The sequence below is a fragment of the Xenopus tropicalis genome, chromosome 4 (genome assembly GCF_000004195.4).
Source record: "Xenopus tropicalis strain Nigerian chromosome 4, UCB_Xtro_10.0, whole genome shotgun sequence".
NCBI classification, from domain to species: domain Eukaryota; kingdom Metazoa; phylum Chordata; class Amphibia; order Anura; family Pipidae; genus Xenopus; species Xenopus tropicalis.
This window is the reverse complement of record NC_030680.2, coordinates 25806798-25830214: the sequence shown is the minus strand read 5'-3', so window position 1 is coordinate 25830214 and position 23417 is coordinate 25806798. Positions and strand designations below refer to the sequence as shown.

General features: G+C 39.2%; 1 protein-coding gene across 1 annotated transcript in view; it reads right to left on the bottom strand.

Moving 5' to 3' along the window:
• The window catches only part of luzp2 (leucine zipper protein 2), a 337413-nt gene that overhangs the window by 100982 nt on the left and 213014 nt on the right, over positions 1-23417 (bottom strand). The window contains exons 6-7 of the mRNA XM_002936503.2: positions 8269-8331; positions 3526-3588 (exon numbers count right to left, since the gene is read on the bottom strand). Of these exons, the coding sequence (XP_002936549.1) occupies positions 3526-3588; positions 8269-8331 (126 nt within the window). The remainder of the gene's footprint in view (positions 1-3525; positions 3589-8268; positions 8332-23417) is intronic.

Here is a 23417-nt window from a genome sequence, read left to right as displayed (position 1 = left end):
CAATTTCAAGGTACAGGTATGGGACCCCTTATCCGGAAACCCATTATCCAGAAAGTTCCAAATTACGGAAAGGCCATCTCCCATATACTCCCATAAATATTTTTTTTTTTGGCAGACTTAAGGTAGGAGATCTGAATTACGGAAAGACCCCTTATCTGGAAAACCCCAGGTCCCGAGCATTCTATACCCAAGTATAGTAGTTCCCATACCTGTACTGTTTTATTGTTACAGAGAAAAAGGAAACCATTTTTAAAAATGTGAATTATTTGATTAAAATTGAGTCTATGGGAGATGGACTTTCTTTAATTTGGAACTTTCTGGATAATAGGTTTCCGGATAAGGGGTCCAATACCTGTATATACTTTTAATTGAAAAATATACACTCCCCTTTATGACACTCATATTGAAATATAGAGTAATACCATGATCCCATATAGACCATCTTTTTTAATTCCTATATCGAATTAATGCCCGTGTCCAGATTTATCAAAAGTATTTACAAAATACCCCCACGTGTATATTGGGAGCAGAACACTTGCATGGGGAGAGGCGCTGCCATGGAGATGCAAAGCTAGATCTCCCGTAGCGGCACACCAGCTTGAGATGGGCTTAGCGCTCGTGCTGGGAGAGGTGTTGCTATGGAGACGTGAGGCCGGAAACCCTGTAGTGCCACACCAGTTTTAGATTAAACATCTCCATGGAGATGCTTCTCAGTGGAACGGAGGTGGGGGTGGTGTGGCACTGGGTATGCTGGTTCCCGGGGGCATGCATGATTGGTCCATTCAAACTAGGGGGGGCGGTCCTTTGTCTATTTAATTTTCCCCATGATCTGCCTGACCTTAATGCCTTTGAAAAAGCTTGGGCTTGCTGAGCGAAATGTGCGTCAGGCACTTATTGTAACTTAGCTGGGTAGGCAGGTGTTGAAGTGCCGTGGGTGTTGATGGTGTGGGAGAAGGCAAGAGGGTATGGTTGGTAAAGGGTGCCTGGGGGTCCTGAACCTTCAAGCTATTTTATATATTTAATATTTTTATAAATGAATGCAACTATGTTGAATTGCAGTTGTCAGACTCAAGTTTCTGCCATCAAATTTAAAAACAACTTGACAATTGATAAATCACCCTCCCCAGTTTTAGATACGTAGAACAATATATATACGGGCGCATTGCACATTGTGGCGTCCTATTACTAGGAACAAGCAGTACTGGAATACAGTCATTGGTACCTGCAGCTGCTACTGAAAATAGTGTGTATATAACTTTGCATAATATTTTTACACTGTTAATGAGCAATTCTCTGTATAATGAACATCTACACCCTGTTAATGAGAATAAAATGTCATATAATAGCGTTTCTTGGCACAGAGAAAGGCCGCATTTCATTATGAAAGGTAATGGCTGATATATTCTGTGTGCAGTGAAAGGTAGCAGCAGGCAGATATGACACAAGGGACAGATTAACTGTGGAGAACCCATTTACTACCTCGGGAAAGTGTGGGACTAACTAGTATAACTATTAAATGCTTGTCTGCGCTAGTGAACCTTACTGCTCTCAGAACATTACAACCTTGCACACCATTCAAGCAACATCTGCAAAACAATATCCCTTTTTCATGTTTATATGACTTTCCTTTCGTGCCGAATTTCAAGTGACAATGCGGCGAGGCACATAAAAATATAATTCTATCGAAAAATATGACTAATGGAAATGTTGGATATTGAATGTAGAATAGTAACTCACTTTTAATTGGCTTTGTTTGGTTTAAAAATGTATTTGTGGAGTAAGATGTTACTGGGTCTCAAAAGCAAAACTATTTTTTAAAAGGTAAATGCAACTGACACATGTATTATAATCAGTGAAGATTTCCATGTATTCTGTGGGAAGGGGGTCAAAAAACATTTGTTGTCTCATAAAAGTTGCCAAAATAGAAGCCAAATGGATTTGGACAGGCAAGATCGGACTGAGGGGTGCAGGGCCCACCACTGCTTCAGGGGCTGCTGTGTCCCTCAATGGCCCCTGCCGCCTTCATACCCCTCCCCCCCACAGGGGCCCCCAACACCCGTCTGCACCCCCAACCATCCTTACCTGAAGCGCGTCGGGGGGGGGGGGGGGGAGACCGGCGGATCAGGGGACCGCCCTGTGGGGATCGGGCCTGGGCTCACCGGGTTTTTTCCCAGTGCGACATTGTGGACAAGTGCTTAAAAAAGAGACTATACAAGAATGATTCTGTCCTCTCCCCATTTTAGGTCATTTATCTAAACATTATATATACAGGTATGGGACCTGTTATCCAGAATGCTCGGGACCTGGGGTTTTCCGGATAAGGGGTCTTTCTGTAATTTGGATCTTCATACCTTAAGTCTACTTAAAGATTATTTAAACATTAAATAAACCCAATAGGGCTGTTCTGCCCCCAATAAGGGGTAATTATATCTTAGTTGGGATCAAGTACAGGTACTGTTTTATTATTACAGAGAAAAGGGAATCATTTAACCATTAAATAAACCCAATAGGGCTGTTCTGCCCCCAATAAGGGGTAATTATATCTTAGTTGGGATCAAGTACAGGTTCTGTTTTATTATTATAGAGAAAAGGGAATCATTTAACCATTAAATAAACCCAATAGGGCTGTTCTGCCCCCAATAAGGGGTAATTATATCTTAGTTGGGATCAAGTACAGGTACTGTTTTATTATTACAGAGAAAAAGGAAATCGTGTTTAAAAATTAGAATTTTTTTTATAATGGAGTCTAGGGGAGAGAGCCCTCCGGTAATTCGGAACTAGATAATGGGTTTCCGGATAAGGGATCCCATACCTGTACAGGTATAGGACCCATTATCCAGAATGCTCAGGACCAAGGATATTCCGGATAAGGGATCTTTCGGTAATTTGGATACCTTAAGTCTACTAAAAAATCAATAAAACATTAATTAAACCCAATAGGATTGTTTTGCCTCCAATAAGGATTATTTATATCTTAGTTGGAATCAATTACAAGGTACTGTTTTATTATTACAGAGAAAAAGGAAATTAGTTTTACAATTCTGTATTATTTGTTTAAAATGGAGTCTATGGGAGACGGGCTTTATGTAATTCGGAGCTTTCTGGATAATGGGATCCCATACCATTATATTATAATTTATATATAATAATGTCCATGAATTGCCACTTACTTCCCATACCCACACTGTAAGTATGATTGCTTTCTCATGTTGCTCATGAATTGTTTAATCTACAGTATGGCTACCATCACTGGCCTGTGGTGTGACCAAATCTGATGCACCTTAAAGCAACATGAAATCTTGGGCAACAGTAGAGAAAGGAGGAACATTTTTATAGGGTGTCGCCTAAGTTTAATTTAGGCGCTCTCAGGGGAGGAGGTTGGGAAGTGGTGGGGGCCCCTGCAGGGGTGTGTGAAGACAACAGGGGCCATTGGTGGGCCCTGCACCTCCCAGTCCGACTCTGCACCTATATCCACTCTGGCCAGTTTTATCCAAGGATACCAGTTTAGATATAAAACCGACTTACCTTAGAAACCAAATCCTTCTTTCCATATCGGAGTTCTTTTAGCTGAGCTTGTATCCTCTTAGACTAAAAAAAAACAAAACAAGAGATCATTAATAAACATATATATTTTTTAACATTGACTTCCTATAAAACATAGGATTTAATTTAAGTGTGGTACAGGTATGGGATCTGTTATCCGGAAACCCATTATCCAGAAAGTTCCCAATTACGGAAAGGCCGTCTCCCATAGACTCCATTAAAAGAAAATAATTCTAATTTTGAAAATTGATTTCCTTTTTCTCTGTAATAATAAAACAGTACCTGTACTTGATCCCAACTAAGATATAATTACCCCTTATTGGGGGCAGAACAGTCCTATTGGGTTTATTTAATGGTTAAATGATTCCCTTTTCTCTGTAATAATAAAACAGTACCTGTACTTGATCCCAACTAAGATATAATTACCCCTTATTGGGGCAGAACAGTCCTATTGGGTTTATTTAATGGTTAAATGATTCCCTTTTCTCTGTAATAATAAAACAGTACCTGTACTTGATCCCAACTAAGATATAATTACCCCTTATTGGGGCAGAACAGTCCTATTGGGTTTATTTAATGGTTAAATGATTCCCTTTTCTCTGTAATAATAAAACAGTACCTGTACTTGATCCCAACTAAGATATAATTACCCCTTATTGGGGCAGAACAGTCCTATTGGGTTTATTTAATGGTTAAATGATTCCCTTTTCTCTGTAATAATAAAACAGTACCTTGTACTTGATCCCAACTAAGATATAATTACCCCTTATTGGGGGCAGAACAGCCCTATTGGGTTTATTTCATGGTTAAATGATTCCCTTTTCTCTGTAATAATAAAACAGTACCTGTACTTGATCCCAACTAAGATATAATTACCCCTTATTGGGGGCAGAACAGCCCTATTGGGTTTATTTCATGGTTAAATGATTCCCTTTTCTCTGTAATAATAAAACAGTACCTTGTACTTGATCCCAACTAAGATATAATTAATCCTTAATGGAGGCAAAACAATCCTATTGGGTTTAAATGATGTTTAAATAATTTTTTAGTAGACTTAAGGTATGGAGAATCAAATTATGGAAAGATCCTTTATCCGGAAAGCCCTGGGTCCCAAGCATTCTGGATAACAGGCCCCATACCTGTATCTACACCTACCAGTTTCTATCTATAGTTACTGCAATTACCAGGGACATTTTTGGTACATCAATAAAACTTTTTTGCCTGTTTTTCAAGCCCCGCCGAGTGCTGTGCTCTCACATCAGCATCTGTATCTGATGATTCAGTTCTCTTAGGGACCTTTTCCATAGTGCAGAACAGTATTGAAATACTCAAAGCATTCAAACACATTCTACCAAACTGTTCTGCTTTGACAAATGTGTCAGTTTGTTAAAAAAAAAAACAAAAAAAACTTTCTTGACTCTTAGGATAATATTCCTGACAACCAGAAAAGTTTTGATAAATGGGTAAAATCTTAAACTGCCAGGAATACAGAATAATTAGTTCTATAATGAATAAATGAGCCCTAGAATTCTGTGCCGTATAAAACAAGGCAACATTATTTTTATGAACCGGGAATAGTGATGGGCAAAATGTTTCGCTAGGCATGGATTCGCGGGGAATCTCCGCGTTTCGACATTGGCGGATTGTTTCGCGTAACGGAAGAAAAAATTTGGCGCACGTCAAAATTATAGTCGTGGGCGACAAAATAATAGTCGCAGGCGATGAAATAATAGCCCTGCGACAAAAGAATAGCCGCGGGTGACAATTTTTTTTTGATGTGCGACATTTTCGTTGTTTCGCAAATTTTCTGACGCTTCGCAAATCTTCTGAAAGATTCGCAAATTTTTTGCGACGCAAAACGGGACAGATTCGCTCATCACTAACTGGGAACTAAAAATTGAGCATTGGACTGATTTGTGGACTTGCACATTATGTATAGATCTTAAATCTGTAATATGCCTAACCCTATAATCCTCTATATTACATTTCCAAGCAGAAAGGACACATTTGAGTATAAAAAGCAATGGCTGTGAAAGGTAGTGGTAGGCTGATATGCCACAAGGGACAGATTAACAGCGTTGGACCTATTTACAGCCACAGCCAAGTGTGCATATGACTGGTATAGCTATTAAATGCCTGCTTGCTTTACTGATCCTTATAGTTCTGGGAACATTAAAATACAGCAAAATATGAAACAGAATCTCTTTTCCTCATATATCACTTTTGTTGCTGAATTGCAGTTTTACCATAAATCAAAGGAAACAAAAAAACATATTTAAACAAATGAATTTAGCATTTCTGCATTTGGTACAGGTATGGGATCCCTTATCCGGAAACCCGTTATCCAGAAAGCCCTGAATTACAGAAAGCCAGTCTCCCATAGACTATATTTTAATCAAATAGTTCAGAATTTTATAACTGATTTCCTTTTTCTCTGTAATAATAAAACAGTTCCTTGTACTTGATCCCAACTGAGATATAATTACCCCTTATTGGGGGCAGAACAGCCCTATTGGGTTTATTTCATGGTTAAATGATTCCCTTTTCTCTGTAATAATAAAACAGTACCTGTACTTGATCCCAACTGAGATATAATTACCCCTTATTGGGGGCAGAACAGCCCTATTGGGTTTATTTAATGGTTAAATGATTCCCTTTTCTCTGTAATAATAAAACAGTACCTGTACTTGATCCCATCTAAGATATAATTACCCCTTATTGGGGGCAGAACAGCCCTATTGGGTTTATTTCATGGTTAAATGATTCCCTTTTCTCTGTAATAATAAAACAGTACCTGTACTTGATCCCAACTAAGATATAATTACCCCTTATTGGGGGCAGAACAGCCCTATTGGGTTTATTTAATGGTTAAATGATTCCCTTTTCTCTGTAATAATAAAACAGTACCTGTACTTGATCCCAACTAAGATATAATTACCCCTTATTGGGGGCAGAACAGCCTTATTGGGTTTATTTAATGGTTAAATGATTCCCTTTTCTCTGTAATAATAAAACAGTACCTTGTACTTGATCCCAACTAAGATATAAATAAACATTATTGGAGGCAAAACAATCCTTTTGGGTTTAATTAATGTTTTATTGATTTTTTAGTATACAAGGTATAGAGATCCAAATTACGGAAAGACCTCTATCCAGACTACCCTTGGTCATGAGCATTCTGGATAACAGGTCCTATACCTGTATATCCTTCCAAGCACTAACCACCCTAATACAAATATTAGGCATCCAAAAAGATTTAGATACAGGTATGGGACTCGAATTCTCGGGACTGGGGGTTTTCTGGATAAGGGGTCCTTAGGTCTGCTAAAAAAATATATAAACACTAATTAAACCCCATAGATTTGTTTGGGCTCCAATAAGGATTCATTATATCTTAGTTGGGATCAAGTGCAAGTACTGTTTTATTATTACAGAGAAAAGGGAATCATTTAACCATTAAATAAACCCAATAGGGCTGTTCTGCCCCAATAAGGGGTAACTATATCTTAGTTGGGATCAAGTACAGGTACTGTTTTATTATTACAGAGAAAAGGGAATCATTTAACCATTAAATAAACCCAATAGGGCTGTTCTGCCCCAATAAGGGGTAACTATATCTTAGTTGGGATCAAGTACAAGGTACTGTTTTATTATTACAGAGCAAAAGGAAATCATTTTGAAAAATGTGAATTATTTGCTTATAATGGAGTCTATGGGAGATGGCCTTTCCGTAATTTGGAACTTTCTGGATAATGGGTTTTCAGATAAGGGGTCCGATACCTGTACATGGTTTAATTAATGACAGTCGCCATTTAAAACTTGATCTTCTCGCAGTTGACATGGTCACAACAGAACAGAAAATTAGCTTACTGTATATACTCGAGTATAAGCCTAGTTTTTCAGCACCCAAAATGTGCTGAAAAAGTCACCTTCGGCTTATACTCGCGTCGGGTGCCATGGGTCCCCCCAGACTAGCACCCTCTGCCCTTTGTGTGCAAATTAGGCCACCTGCAACCAGACCCTCCAGTGCCCTGGCCCACTCCCAGTCGCAATACTTATTCACCCTTATGTGTCCTCCGGGACTGGGTCTGCAGCCAGTTTGCCAATGCGCAATGAGCATGGCAACTCATATTGTTTTTGTTGACCCTCTTCTCCACTTACAGAGCTAGTTTATGGTTTTTCTGTTAAATAAATATTTAAAAACATATACCCCACTGATACCTCAATTTATGTAATTTACTGGTTTTTATTTTGATTATTGAAACTTAGCAGTAGCTGCTGCATTTCCCACCCTAGGCTTATACTCGAGTTAATACGTTTTTCCAGTTTTCTTAGGTAAAATTAGGTACCTCGGCTTATATTGGGATAGGCTTATACTCGAGTATATACAGTACATTTGTATTGTGATAAATTGGGAACCTGTCTGTAGGCATTAGTGTATTTCTATAAAACTATTTTATTGCTGAGCTAGAAATTCATATGACAATATACTATATGTGAATTGTACGTGCCTTTATTCAACTCTTAGGGCAACAGAAATTGTTAGATCAATTATTACTGGTACCAGTCAAGCTTTAGTAGCTTTAGCAGCACATATTTGCTACATATATTTGTTACATAATTTTATATATTAAAGAGATTTTCCCATGGAATGTTTAGGTCAGACACCATTTGTATAAATCAAATTAGCCCTTTCTATGGTAAGACAATAAAAATCCCACTCACCTCCTCTGCGCGAAGACCGCAAAGCTTGTTCCCTGATAACAGTTTGTTTTTCAAGCTTTTATTCTAAGAAGATTGGAAATAAATTGTTTCAATTACCGAGCACTCAAAACTCGTGACATCTTATGAATATTTTGCAAATTTATTATGCAGATGAACAGAGAAATAACACCGCATCAAAATTGTGCACATTAGCGGCATATTCGTAAACATGACAGAGCAGCTATTGCCTTGAATACAATTAAGGATATTCCAGTACATTTGGTTGGTACATAAATGTCAGCATAAGTGAAGGCATTTGAGAGGTCAAAAAAGCAATAATGCTGCAATTACAAGCAAATAAGGAAAGTATGTGTGGGCTGTGTCAAAGGACTTAACTGCTTTACTAAGTTTTAACGACTTAAGGATCCATGCCTGGGATTCTATGGCGCATTTGAAAGTAATTGCAGATACTATTCTAATATGTTTTATCTCATAATATTTTAGTAAATAAGTCTAGCTACTAAAAAATAGATGTAAAAAAATCCTTATAAGAAGGTTAGGACACAGTAGAGGTCATTCACTATCAGACTCTGGACAGATCTGGACTAAGTGCAGAATCCAACATCGGAGGGTGCAAGGCAGCCCTGTCCATACCCCGTGCTATAAATGACAGGTAGGGGGAGAGAAGGGGAAACACATTACAAAACAACATTATCAAACACAGGCAATGATGTAGTCATCTGGGGAATACAGGTCTCTGCACTAGTAATGAGCGAATTTTTTAGCCAGGCATGGATTTGCAGCGGATTTCCGCATTTCGCTATTGGCGAATTGCTTCGCGAAACTTCAGTGAAAATTCGCAGCGGAAAAATTTGTTGCACTGAATTTTTTTTTTTAGCACATCAAATTGGGCACGGTCGCATCAAAAAAGGCGGGGGCGGCAAAAATAGCCGCGGCGACTAAATAATAGATACGGGTGACAAAAAATAGATGCGGGCGACAAAAAAAATAGCTGCGGGCAACAAAAAAGACACGGGCGACAAAAAAATTGTGCCACAAATGCGTTTCGCTAATTTTTCCCCGTTTCGCTAATTTTATGGTGAAGCGAAATGGGACAGATTCGCTCATCACATGCACGTCATTTACTGAGCAAGGGCAGGGCATAAACTGCAAAAGCAAGATTTTGTGAACTACTCAAAGACCTCAATCCAACTTGGACTTAGTCTTAGTAGGCCTGTTTAGAAGAAAACATTTTGGAGTACAGAGATGGACCAATAACCACAACATATAAATATGTTCTCATCCTCTGCATTTAGTAAGATTAGGTCTTGGCTACAAATGCGTTTCGCTAATTTTTCAGGACAGATTCGCTCATCAATAATCCTAAAGAAGGGTATTCCATAAAAATAGAAATTTTAGAACCAAATGCTTTATTCCTCTCTGCTTATAGATAAGAAGTGAGTTTTCCAAGTTACGGCAAATAAGGCCCAAATTTTTCACTGTTGCCTTCATTTACCCCAATAATACCCTTTTACACTTTTTACTTTCAGCCACCATCTTGTGATGGTCTGTGTGCTCCCTCAGAGATCACATGACCAGAAATAATGCAACTGTATCTGTAACAGGAAGAAAAGTTAAAGCAAAGGACAACCCTGTCCATTAATTGGCTGATGTGGCCTAGCATGTATGTGTGCACTGTGAATGGTATGATCCCAGGAGCCCTTAATTCTTAAAATGCCAATTTTCTATTTAGGATTACCAATGGCACATACTACTAAAAATGTATTTCTTTATTTAAATGGTTTATTTAGATAAAGCTATGGTATATTTATAGAGAGACCTGCCTTGTTAGGGGGTATAGTGTTACTTTAAATTGAAAATGCATCACAGCAATTCTATTGGTAGAGATGTAGCGAACTGTTCGCCGGAGAACTAATTCGCATGAAAATCGGGTGTTCGCAGGTTCGCAAGTTCGCGAACTTTTAGCGATGTTCGCAATTTTGGGTTCGCCTTAGCTGGAGCCAAATTTTGACCTCTCACCCCAGAGCCAGCAAATACATGGCAGCCAATCAGGCAGCTCTCCCTCCTGGACCACCCCCGGACCACCCCCTTCCATATATAAACCGAAGCCCAGCAGCCATTTTACATTCTGCCTGTGTGTGCTTGTTGAGTTATCATAGGGAGAGAGCTGTGCAGGGGTTTGAGGGACAGTTTAGGTAGCTTTGCTGACTAGTAATCTACTTTCTACTGCTCTGTATGTAGCTGCTGTGGGCAGCTGTCCTTCTGATCTCATCTGCTGTAACCCAATAGTCCTTGTAAGGACTGCTTTTATTTTCTGATTACTGATTACAACAACGTATTTTTCAGAGAAATTTTTGCCCTTGATCCCCCTCCTGCATGCCACTGTTCAGGTCGTGGCACCCTTTAAACAACTTTAAAATCAGTTTTCTGGCCAGAAATGGCTTTTCTAGGTTTCAAAGTTCGCCTTCTCATTGAAGTCTATGGGGTTCGCAAAGTTCGCAAAAGTTCGCACTTTTTGGCAGAAGTTCGCAAACGGGTTCGCGAACTTTTTTGTGAGGTTCGCTACATCCCTATCTATTGGTGCTTTTTCAAAAAGCAAAAAATACTAAAATTGTTTTTGGGTTGAAAAATGCCAGTATCAGAATAATGAATTTCCCACTGAATTGAATAGAGGACAGTAGTGTTTGGAAAGGCCATAAGCCTTATTTTTCAAATGAAATTTGAGAAGGTCGTTTGTCATTTTTCTCATAGAGACATGGGAAGTCGAAATGTCAATTTTCAAATGGAACTCGGGTTAGAACAAGAAAACTACTCATTTTTTACACACTTAAATATATCCCTAAGAAATCAGAAGTTATAAATTTACAGAAATGGAAATCTACAAACTTAAGACCAGAAACGCTTTCCTACCTTCCAGATAAAGTTAAACTACAGATTCACAATACATAATACAGTTTCTATACAATTAAATATACTTTTTAAATTTTACTACTACAAACAAAATAATTTCCATAATTTCAAAATATAAAATCAAATCTTGTGGAAAATCATCCTAATGGGTAAATGTAACACTAATGGTCCTTATGTCATGGTGTATTTTTGAATAGATTTCTGCATCAAGTAAGACAGTATAGAAGAATTATAATAGTGAAAACAGATGGTAATGTTTAGATGAAAACTGGTTTAGGTTTGTTTTTTATTTTTGTTTGAAATTTTTACAATTATAAACAGAAAAAAGCATCTGCTACTAAATGGGTTTTATTGTGTGTTAAACCCAGAAGGTAAAAAGCTTTCTCGGATAATGCATTATATTTCTAAAATAAAAAGGGATCTTCTGCTTGTGTGAGGTATAAAAAGAGGTTGGGCTGACAAAGAGCATTTATTCACCCCCCCCCCATGCTTATTGGACTGCTCACTTTTTAGCTAGCGTTTAAGATATTGCTGCTATCGGCAAAATTACCAGACAGGCTGCCCTTCATGATACTCTTCTACTAAACACCATGTTGCAGATTTATCACAATGGGAGATTAGAGCTCAGCACACAAAAACTAACCCACTTTCTCTGTGGACAAGTACATTAGACGGGATTTTAGACAGATTGTTTTTTCTAATAAAAATGATCAGCACACCAGAGGCCCCCCCTTTATACTGGAGGAACGGAACTTTCATTTGAGGCAGCGTAGGTGTTTTTTTACGGTGATGGTAGTGAAGTTGGGGAATGCCGTCTTAGTGATGTTGTGTTGGTATGTAGGGTTTGTGTATGTGAGTGAATAGATAGGTCAGTATAGGTCTGTATGTGAGTGGATAGATAGGTCAGTATGGGTCTGTATGTGAGTGTATAGATAGGTCAGTGTGGGTCTGTATGTGAGTGGATAGATAGGTCAGTGTGGGTCTGTATGTGAGTGTATAGATAGGTCAGTATGGGTCTGTATGTGAGTGTATAGATAGGTCAGTATGGGTCTGTATGTGAGTGGATAGATAGGTCAGTATGGGTCTGTATGTGAGTGTATAGATAGGTCAGTGTGGGTCTGTATGTGAGTGGATAGATAGGTCAGTATGGGTCTGTATGTGAGTGGATGGATAGGTCAGTGTGGGTCTGTATGTGAGTGTATAGATAGGTCAGTATGGGCCTGTATGTGAGTGGATAGATAGGTCAGTGTGGGTCTGTATGTGAGTGGATAGATAGGTCAGTGTGGGTCTGTATGTGAGTGGATAGGTCAGTATGGGTCTGTATGTGAGTGGATAGGTCAGTATGGGTCTGTATGTGAGTGGATAGGTCAGTATGGGTCTGTATGTGAGTGGATAGGTCAGTATGGGTCTGTATGTGAGTGGATAGGTCAGTATGGGTCTGTATATGAGTGGATAGGTCAGTATGGGTCTGTATGTGAGTGGATAGGTCAGTATGGGTTTGTATGTGAGTGGATAGGTCAGTATGGGTCTGTATGTGAGTGGATAGGTCAGTATGGGTCTGTATGTGAGTGTATAGATAGGTCAGTATGGGTCTGTATGTGAGTGGATAGATAGGTCAGTGTGGGTCTGTATGTGAGTGTATAGATAGGTCAGTATGGGTCTGTATGTGAGTGTATAGATAGGTCAGTATGGGTCTGTATGTGAGTGGATAGATAGGTCAGTATGGGTCTGTATGTGAGTGGATAGATAGGTCAGTATGGGTCTGTATGTGAGTGGATAGATAGGTCAGTATGGGTCTGTATGTGAGTGTATAGATAGGTCAGTATGGGTCTGTATGTGAGTGGATAGATAGGTCAGTATGGGTCTGTATGTGAGTGTATAGATAGGTCAGTATGGGTCTGTATGTGAGTGGATAGATAGGTCAGTATGGGTCTGTATGTGAGTGTATAGATAGGTCAGTGTGGGTCTGTATGTGAGTGGATAGATAGGTCAGTGTGGGTCTGTATGTGAGTGGATAGATAGGTCAGTGTGGGTCTGTATGTGAGTGGATAGATCAGTATGGGTCTGTATGTGAGTGGATAGGTCAGTATGGGTCTGTATGTGAGTGGATAGGTCAGTATGGGTCTGTATGTGAGTGGATAGGTCAGTATGGGTCTGTATGTGAGTGGATAGGTCAGTATGGGTCTGTATATGAGTGGATAGGTCAGTATGGGTCTGTATGTGAGTGGATAGGTCAGTATGGGTCTGTATGTGAGTGGATAGGTCAGTATGGGTCTGTATGTGAGTGGATAGATAGGTCAGTGTGGGTCTGTATGTGAGTGGATAGGTCAGTATGGGTCTGTATGTGAGTGGATAGGTCAGTATGGGTCTGTATGTGAGTGGATAGGTCAGTATGGGTCTGTATGTGAGTGGATAGGTCAGTATGGGTCTGTATGTGAGTGGATAGGTCAGTATGGGTCTGTGAGTGGATAGATAGGTCAGTGTGGTCTGTATGTGAGTGGATAGGTCAGTATGGGTCTGTATGTGAGTAGATAGATAGGTCAGTGTGGGTCTGTATGTGAGTGTATAGATAGGTCAGTATGGGTCTGTATGTGAGTGGATAGATAGGTCAGTATGGGTCTGTATGTGAGTGTATAGATAGGTCAGTATGGGTGTATTTTTAATCAATACGTAATAATAAAGTTCTACTTACAACCTTTGAAAAATATAATCCTGGAAATCATATGAAACTAAATAGATAGATGTGGAAGTTCATTCTTCTGAACTATGGCAAGCCTTTGTGAAGTCAATAAGTCAAGTCTTTTATCAGAAGATCAGAATTGAAGGTATTTACAAAAAAGTTGCGTAAAAATGTGAAACCCTCATTTTTTTTCGATTTGTTGTACAAAAGTCACTGTCAACACCCTCCTCCCAAAAACCTTTAAAACCACGAAGCAAAGAAAGATCTTCCAATTGTAAAGGGGACATTTGCCATTGACTTCTACGTGATCTCGACTGGCGGAGTTTTGCATTCAGATTTGTTTTGCTTTTGGTGCATAATAAATTGTGACAAAATTGTGTTTTTTTCCCATGGCAAAATTGTGTTTTTGGCGTCAAAAAACCTGAACAAAAAAACGTGCTGTAGTAAATGACCCCCTATAATCGATAAACTATTGCGGCTGAGAAGACCGCATGAATTTTCAATAAATGTTAGTATAACATTTAGGGAATATGGCTTCTGGTATTTTTCACTCCTTTCCAATAAATCACTGGGCATTTCTTTTGACTTGAGATTTAATTCAAGATGAAAGGCACTTTGATTCATAATGGAGTCATAAATGCATTCACCTTGATGACAGTTGCAAATGGATTTTTGCTATATTGCAAGTGATAGGGGTCAGTAAAGAATTAAAAACATTGCAGAAGTGAAGACAAAAGAAAATATAAGGGTTATCTAAACGATTAATGTACAGCAGGTAAGGTCAAGTAAAAATAACAGGATATTTATTGTAACGGAATAAGATAAATGAGTACTGGGTGTCACAGAAATGACAGTAAACTTCAAATTAATATACCCTATATAAATGCAATTTTGTACTCTGTCGAGTGCCATTGAGTCCTATAGAGGCTTAGAATAGTAAAGGAATACAATAGTCATTGAAAGTGTCTGTCCTTGATTTTTCAATGAGAAGTTAAATTGTTTTTAGTTTCACCCATCTTCAAGGGGAAGTGAATCCCCCATTGTTTTCTATTTCACACATTTTCAAGGAGAAGTTGATTCCATCATTGTTTTCTATTTCACCCAGTTTCAAGTGGCAAAAATAATTGCCAAATGCTCCCAAAATTATAAATTTCCTTAATCAATATGCATAGCATTATGTATTACAGTTGCCACTCCAATTCTTTAAAACCGAACACATATTGAACCCCTAGGGGCACATTTACTAATCCACGAACGCTCCGAAGGTGTCCGAATGCGTTTTTTTCGTAATGATTGGTATTTTGCGATTTTTTTCATAAATTGTTGCGACTTTTTCGTAAATTGTCGCGACTTTTTCGTAGCCATTATGATTTTTTGTAGCCATCGTGCCGAGTACGAAAGTTTCGGATTCATTCAAGCTTCAGTATCGTGACTTTCCTTGGGCCAGGTTGGAGCTGCAGAGTGCCATTGAGCCCTATGGGAGACTTTCCTTGGGCCAGGATGGAGCTGCAGAGTGCCATTGAGCCCTATGGGAGACTTTCCTTGGGCCGGGTTGGAGCTGCAGAGTGCCATTGAGCCCTATGGGAGACTTTCCTTGGGCCGGGTTGGAGCTGCAGAGTGCCATTGAGCCCTATGGGAGACTTTCCTTGGGCCGGGTTGGAGCCGCAGAGTGCCATTGAGCCCTATGGGAGACTTTCCTTGGGCCAGGTTGGAGCCGCAGAGTGCCATTGAGCCCTATGGGAGACTTTCCTTGGGCCAGGTTGGAGCCGCAGAGTGCCATTGAGCCCTATGGGAGACTTTCCTTGGGCCAGGTTGGAGCTGCAGAGTGCCATTGAGCCCTATGGGAGACTTTCCTTGGGCCGGGTTGGAGCTGCAGAGTGCCTTTGAGCCCTATGGGAGACTTTCCTTGGGCCGGGTTGGAGCTGCAGAGTGCCATTGAGCCCTATGGGAGACTTTCCTTGGGCCGGGTTGGAGCTGCAGAGTGCCATTGAGCCCTATGGGAGACTTTCCTTGGGCCGGGTTGGAGCTGCAGAGTGCCATTGAGCCCTATGGGAGACTTTCCTTGGGCCAGGTTGGAGCTGCAGAGTGCCATTGAGCCCTATGGGAGACTTTGCTTGGGCCGGGTTGGAGCTGCAGAGTGCCATTGAGTCCTATGGGAGGCTTCCAAAATCATGCAAAGTCTGAAAGGTTTGCCCGCCGTTTACGAGCGCTCAATACGAAAAAGTCGCAAAAATATACGAGCAAATCGTAACGGCTACGAAAAAGTTGCGACAATTTGCGCAAGTCGTAATGGTTACGAAAAAGTTGCGACAATTTACGAAAAAGTCGTAACGGCGACGAAAAAAACGCAAAAACTACGAAAAAGTCGCAAAATGTTCCTATTCGGATTTGTGGATTAGTAAATCAGCCCCCTACTCTGCATAGCTAAACAGTGATTAATATAGATGAATTGTTCAGCCATACACTATGGGGTTAATTTATCAACGGTTGTTGAATTTCTTTATTTTTAAACAACTTTTTGCTGTTTATTATGTGTCAGTAAAGCACAAAAGTAAAAATATTGCATCTAAAAGCTTGCAAGGCTATGAACAAGTCAACTGAAGCTGTCTTAGGCATTTCTTTTTTCTTTTGTGGTCCTTTCATTTCAAGGTATTCTGTGTTTTCACATTCTTTTTGGGAGCTATTCAAGCTATTAAAATGATGTAAAGTTTATGATTTGAGGTATTTTTGCATACACGTTTTTGAAATCGGATTTTTTGATAAATAAGAAAACATTCCTGCTTTTTAAAAATGTCTGTTTAGTCGAAGATAAAAAAAAACAAACCCTGGGCAAATGAGATCCAATCAATTCTACTGCAGGATCCAGTTCTATTACTTTTGTATGCCTCATCAGTAAAGGCAGATTACTAGTGATGAGCGAAACGCATTTGTTGCATGCTTTTTTTGTCGCCCACGCTCATTTTTGTCATGCGCGTCTATTTTTTTGTCGGCTGCATCTATTTTTTTGTTGCCCACATTTTTTTTTTTTTTGCTGCGGGCACTTCTTTTTTGCTGCGGGTGCGTCTTTTTTTACTTGAACGCACCCAATTTCGCTGCAACCACACTTTTATTTTACGCGACTGAACCCTTTTTTTTACACGAATGCGTCTGATTTGCCACGACCGCGCCCCTTTTTTGATGCAACTGTGCGCAATTTGCTGCAACTGAGCCCAATTTGACGTGTGACAAAAAAACATTCCACACGACTAATTTTTCTGCAGCAAATTTACACGGAAGTTTCGTGAAACAATTTGCCAGTGGTGAAATTAGAAATTCGCTGCGAATCCATGCCTGGCGAAAAAATTTGCTCATCACTACAGATTACATATAATGAACTTTATGGACCTGGGGCGTATGTCTGCTCTCACTTTTGTAGGGGTGAGGATATTTTAACATTTAGCCCTACTGATGAGCGAATCTGTCCAGTTTTCCCCAAAAATTTGCAGAATCATTGGAAATTTTGAAAGTCAGTGGGCATTTTTCCACTGCAACTTTTTTTTATGGTTAATTGATTTCATTAAAAGCACATTGGAGTTTATGGGTGTTTTTCTGCTGCAACATTTTTGTGGCTACATTTTTTGCAGCAAAGTTTCTGTTTTTCCATTTCAAATTTTACAAACCGAGATAGAATTTGAAAAATACGAAAACAGAAAAGGGATAGGTTGCCACTGGAGCCATTAGAATTCCCATCTATCCATGCTACTAGGTAGGGTCAATAGGGGTATCCTGCAGTGCAAGCCACAGTCCCCAGACTGCCTCAATTTTTGGGGGGCAGCCTTGGGCCAGATATGTCAAGTTTTTACTAGGAAGTGTATCATTCGCCAGTGTCTGCCAAAAGGCAAGTTCTGTCCAATCAATGAGACTACCAATATCCAATGTTTTTAGCGATATCAATCACCTTGTCTCCCACCATAAATACACAGATTAAGGTACAATCTATGTGTATATGGGCACCTAAAAACTCTTATACAGTTTACTGTGTTCTGTTCTATAAAGTTGTGCACAAGCATGGGGCCTTTCTTATTTTCTCATTGCATCAGCAATGCTTTATATAGTACTGATAAACATTTTTTTAATCTATTTTCTCCCACATCCTTCAACCCCCAGCTACTTTGTGCTATTACACTGTGTGGTTACTGTCAAGAATAATTTATACACTGTAAAAAAAATTAGTGTTCACACAAAATACAATGCAAGTGTATGTATGTCTTTATATGAGAAAGTATATACTCTAATTATATAAGTAATTAATGAAAGGCGTACTGGCCATTATTGCATTTATAATAGATAACCGAGGCCTATTTTTATGTCTTTCAATACACAATGTATTCTGATTTTCAAATGAGTTTAGAAATGTTTTTTTGCTCAGTCTGATTTTAGCTATTTCCAAATGATTTACTCTGAAAAAAACAACAGAGGAAAAAGGCATTTAAAAACCTCAGTTCTAAAACAAAGGTAAAATGGATGTTTTGAAAAAAGTGCCCGTAGAAATGTCGAGCAGGTCACTCATTTAGAAGAAAAGGTGCCTAGGCAGAAAGATCATTCATCAGGGAGACTCAGCACAGAAGTGCACAGTTGCCTTATGACTGTTAGTTTAGATTATATGTCCTGAAGTCAGACACTTAAATAATGGGTTGGACTACTCAAAAGGCAGCTAGCGGGGACAGGGAAAGGCATCTTTGAAACAGTTTCAAAGCATAAGGAAAAGAAAGGCACTCCATTTTGTCTCCGGTTTTAAATGTATCTATAAACGCAGTTCACAGTTTTTTCGGAAGTCGTACTGATTTGCTCCCCTTCACCCTCAATAACAGCTTGATATCCCCCTCCCTGTAATTTGAACCTGAAATAAAATTAACCCCTGCCACTGAAAGTGCCTTAATTGCTCCCAAACTGCATTAGAAGCAGGAAACATTGAGCAGAGCTGGGGTTGCCAGAGCATAACAGTTAATGGTTGGGGTATAAAGGGCATTGACATGAAGTACCCAAAATAGAGGCTGGCTTTTCTGTAAGTACTGTATATTTGGCATATTAAGTGCTTAATAAAGCTGGTAGACCATTTCAGTGCATTTTATTTTGCGTTTGTGGGGCAATATAAACATATAGTGAATATCCAAAATCATGTGGACACCACTTCTGATTTTTTAGAATTGGCTTTTTAGGTCACACCCATCATTGCCAACACAGGTGCCATTATATCATACAATGACATTCTTCTTCCTTCTTTTTGCAAGTTTAATGAAGGTCCTTTCCCCATTCAGCCCTATGCACAAAGGCTTTACAGAACTGGTTTGCAGAGATAGGATTGGAAGAACTTGCCTCCACAGAACCCTGACTTTAACCCAAATTAACTCAACTGTGGAAATCAGTTGCCCAACCTCTAAAATATGAATGGAAGCAAATCCTATCAACAATGTTCCAACATTTAATGAAAAGCCATCTCAGAAGAGTTGAGGGTAAAATAACAGCAAAGAGAGGGTCAACTTCATAGCAATACCCTTGGTTTTGAAGTTCCAAAGTCCTGTTAATTTAACAACAAACAATGCAAAATACTAGACATATAAGGAAAACATTGGTTCTTATTCTTCACTTGCTTTTGTTATGAAACAATAATGAAGGTAGAACAGACAATGGGCATATTCACAATGATTCTAACACTGACTTATACCGAATATGCTCAGATTGAGTCAAATATACAAACCAAGCAACAATTCTGATTCAGGGAAATCTAAACAATACCAAGAGGGCCATCGTACTCCTTTCCACACTGGAAATCAATAGAGTCATCAGTATTTATTAAGTAACATCACTTTATTGTAGCACACGGATTCCCATTCAGACATTTTTCTTAATTAATGTAAGCCTTAATATATGAAAACATGATGGCCCCTGAAGTGATTATACCGTTTAAGGACTTTCAAATGATAAAATAAATTGCTTGAGTATCATTTTGTTTAGAGTAATTTGATAGGAAGTTTATGGGTAAGTAAAGCACAAAAATTCTTCTTATTAAAACTGATAATCATCTGATGACTGTAAATGCATTTTTTCTCTATATATTTTTTTTCTAATCTCTATACTTGTATAATTTGTAAGATCTAAGGCCTTAGACATAGACACTAGTCTTCATGCTCCAAAATGGAACACATGGACCTGCATGTTTTTATGAATACTGTGCCGCCTGTGGCAGTTAGTGCTCTGGCACTTGCTTCTGGGGTCTTTAATAAATAAGCCAAAAAGTTTAACTGAGTAGGATGAAAACACAGTATCAATTATATTACTTACTCCATTCATTTATATTAATTACTCCATTAAATGTCTGATGCTGTACATTTATACATTAATATAAGGCTTCCCTCATGGCTTAACAGCAACTTAGTTTTATAAACGCTATTGGTTCTGGTATAACTGTTGATTTAAGGTTTATGGGACAAGACGAATGGCAGCTAAATATTTAGATTGTGTCCTTACTTCAGTAAAGGCTTTTAAGAAGATATTGCTTCAGTGGTGCTCTCTATTCAAAGAAAATTGAAGTTCCATCAGTGGTCATGGAGGGAACAGTGGTCGGTGAAGGGATCTGGCAGATGTGCCTTGGTTCTTTAAAAGCAGATATGACAGTAGGAAAGTAGTGGAGACACTGAGTCACAACTGACTAAAGAGGTTGGTGAAGCTAATTTGAAGGGTGAACTGTTGGATCCTACTTAGTCTCCAAGTTGGCTGAAGACCCTAACACAGTGCTAAAAGAGGGACAATACCTGGTGTGGTCCACCTGCAGCTAGCTTCCTACTCGGCTGGTATATTATGAACTGTGAAGCAAAGAACAGCCTCAATTTGCCTGGGAAGTGAAAAGGGGTGTATCAGCAACATTTTTGACTTTCTTTCAGTGTTTATGTTCTTAATGTGTGATTAATAGAAGTTGTTATGGAATGAGGGATCTCTGCAGTAGCAGGAAGAAGTGGATGGCCTTTCTGGCAGTGAGTAGTCTCTTACTTCTGAGAGAGAGTTCAGACCATCTTTTCTACAGTTCACATAGGTTAAAGCAATACCTAAATTTATACATATAATAATGCAGTCCACCCCACCACTGGCTACACAATCTTCTTTTTGTTGTTTGGATGCCAAACTAGCTCTGGACCTGAAGCTGCTTGTTCTACTGAACACAGCCAGGAGCAATAGATTTGATTGTTAACAATAGAGTAACAGGCTGTAGGAGACTTTGTGCTCTGAGATGCCCTTGTGAAAGTATCCATGACTGAGCATGCACACTGGCGGTCCAGTATTAGTGCATAATCCTAAAACACAGAGGGGTTCAAATTTACAGAAATGTATATGGTGGTGTGATAGTCACACTGAAATGTCCCCTTGTACTTGGTGAAGTCTGTGTGGAATGCCATCAAGGGAAAGTGACTTCATCAAGAACAGCTTAAATGTTATGTGTTTCAGCCCTTACCTGTGCATAGGTCTAACAAGGTGGAGGAAGAGTCACCTCGACTCCTACTCCAGGTCTGTCTCTACTAGTTTGATGGACCTTGCCTGTGGCTGATGCAGAAGTTCCATCAGTGCTGACAGCAAATTTTTGATCAGCACCTTTAAAACAATAAACTTGATATTCGGTGCAAGTCACATAATGGCCACATCCATTCAGTCATTCAATATTCTCCAATAGTCTGAAAGACCGGTGTTGGTCAGAAACATTGCTAGTGCCCAGGTCAGAGTCCTTACTTCAGTAAAGGCTTTTAAGAAGATATTGCTTTGGTGGTGCTGTCTATTCAAAGAATATTGAAGTTCCATCAGTGGTCATGGAGGGAACAGTGGTCAGTGAAGGGATCTGGCAGATGTGCCTTGGTTCTATAGAAGCAGATATGACAGTAGGATAGTAGTGAAGACACTGAGTCACAACTGACTAAGGAGGTTGGTGAGGTGAATTTAAAGGGTGAACCGTTGGATCCAACTTGGTCTCCAAGGAGGCTGAAGACCCTTACACAGTGCTATCAGAGGGACAATACCCGGTGTGGTCCACCTGCAGCTAGCTTCCTACCTGGCTGGTTGATTATGAACTGTGAAGCAAAGAACAGCCTCAATTTACCTGGGAACTGAAAAGGGGTGTATCAGCAACATTTTTGTTCCTTTCAGCGTTTATGTTCTTAATGTGTGATTAATAGTGATGAGCAAATCTGTCCCTTTTTTGCTTCGCAAAACGGCAAAAATTTGGCACATTTTTTTTTGTTGACCGAGTCTATTTTTTGTTGCCCGCATATATTTTTTGTTGCCCACGTTTTTTGACGCATCTGTGCCTTTTTTTTTATGTGACTGCGCTCGATTTGACACGACCGCTTCCAAATTGACGAGCGGCAAACAAAAAATTCAGCACAACGGATTTTTCCACTGCAGAGTTTCACGTAAGTTTCATGAAACAATTCCAAAACCATGCCTGGTAAGAAAATTTGCTCATCACTAGTGATTAATAGACGTTGTTAGGGAATGAGTGATATCTCCAGTAGCAGGAAGAAGTGGATGGCCTTTCTGGCAGTGAGTAGTCTCTTATTTGTGAGGGAGAGTTCAGACCATCTTTTCTAGAGTTCACATAGATTAAAGCAACACATGATTTAGGATTTGCATGATCTGTAAATAGACAGTGAGTGTCCTGGTTAAATTTCAAGGGCATATATACATAGATCTCACAGACTAACAGAATCATCGTATTTGAAGTAGAATCTTACCCCCTACTTAGGTGGGTCCAGGTGCTCATGCCCCAGACCATCAGCTTGGGGAGTCATGCAGAATCATACAAGAAGAAACAGGCAGGCACATCTGGGATCCCTTTTGCGTCAGTAAAGTTTTCAAAAAAGCAGCTTGTATGTTGATAAAAGTATCAAAATGTATTTATTCCATAAAAAATAATAACAACTGCAACAGCCTTATGCGTTTCGTACCTACCAGGGTACTTAATCATAGGCTCTGGTAGGTACGAAACGCGTAAGGCTGTTGCAGTTGTTATTATTTTTTATGGAATAAATACATTTTGATACTTTTATCAACATACAAGCTGCTTTTTTGAAAACTTTACTGACGCAAAAGGGATCCCAGATGTGCCTGCCTGTTTCTTCTAGTATAAATTTCAAGGGTACAGATGTACAAGGAAATGCAAGTGGTGTAATTAGCAAGGTACGGGAGCAGTATGTGATCTGAAATAATATGCTTTTCACCTTGTAATTTTGGCGCATTTTTGTGTGGTCAGCAATAACGACTTAAAGGGAGCCTTTTAGACAGCTCATTAAAATGTATTCAGTTCATGTAAATGCTTTTAATGGGTTGATAAATCCACAGGACTTGCAAAAGGTTATCTAACAGCCTATGAGGGATTGTTTCATAGCATTTCTTTCCAGTTTGTAGAAAGGAATTGGGCAATGTTTACTAATTAGCTGAGTTGAATGCTGTATTTTGTGGTAAATTATCATGCCCTGTTTAAAAGCTTTTTTGTAGAAATGATTTGCCAGACTTGAGTCTCTGAAAACTGCATTAA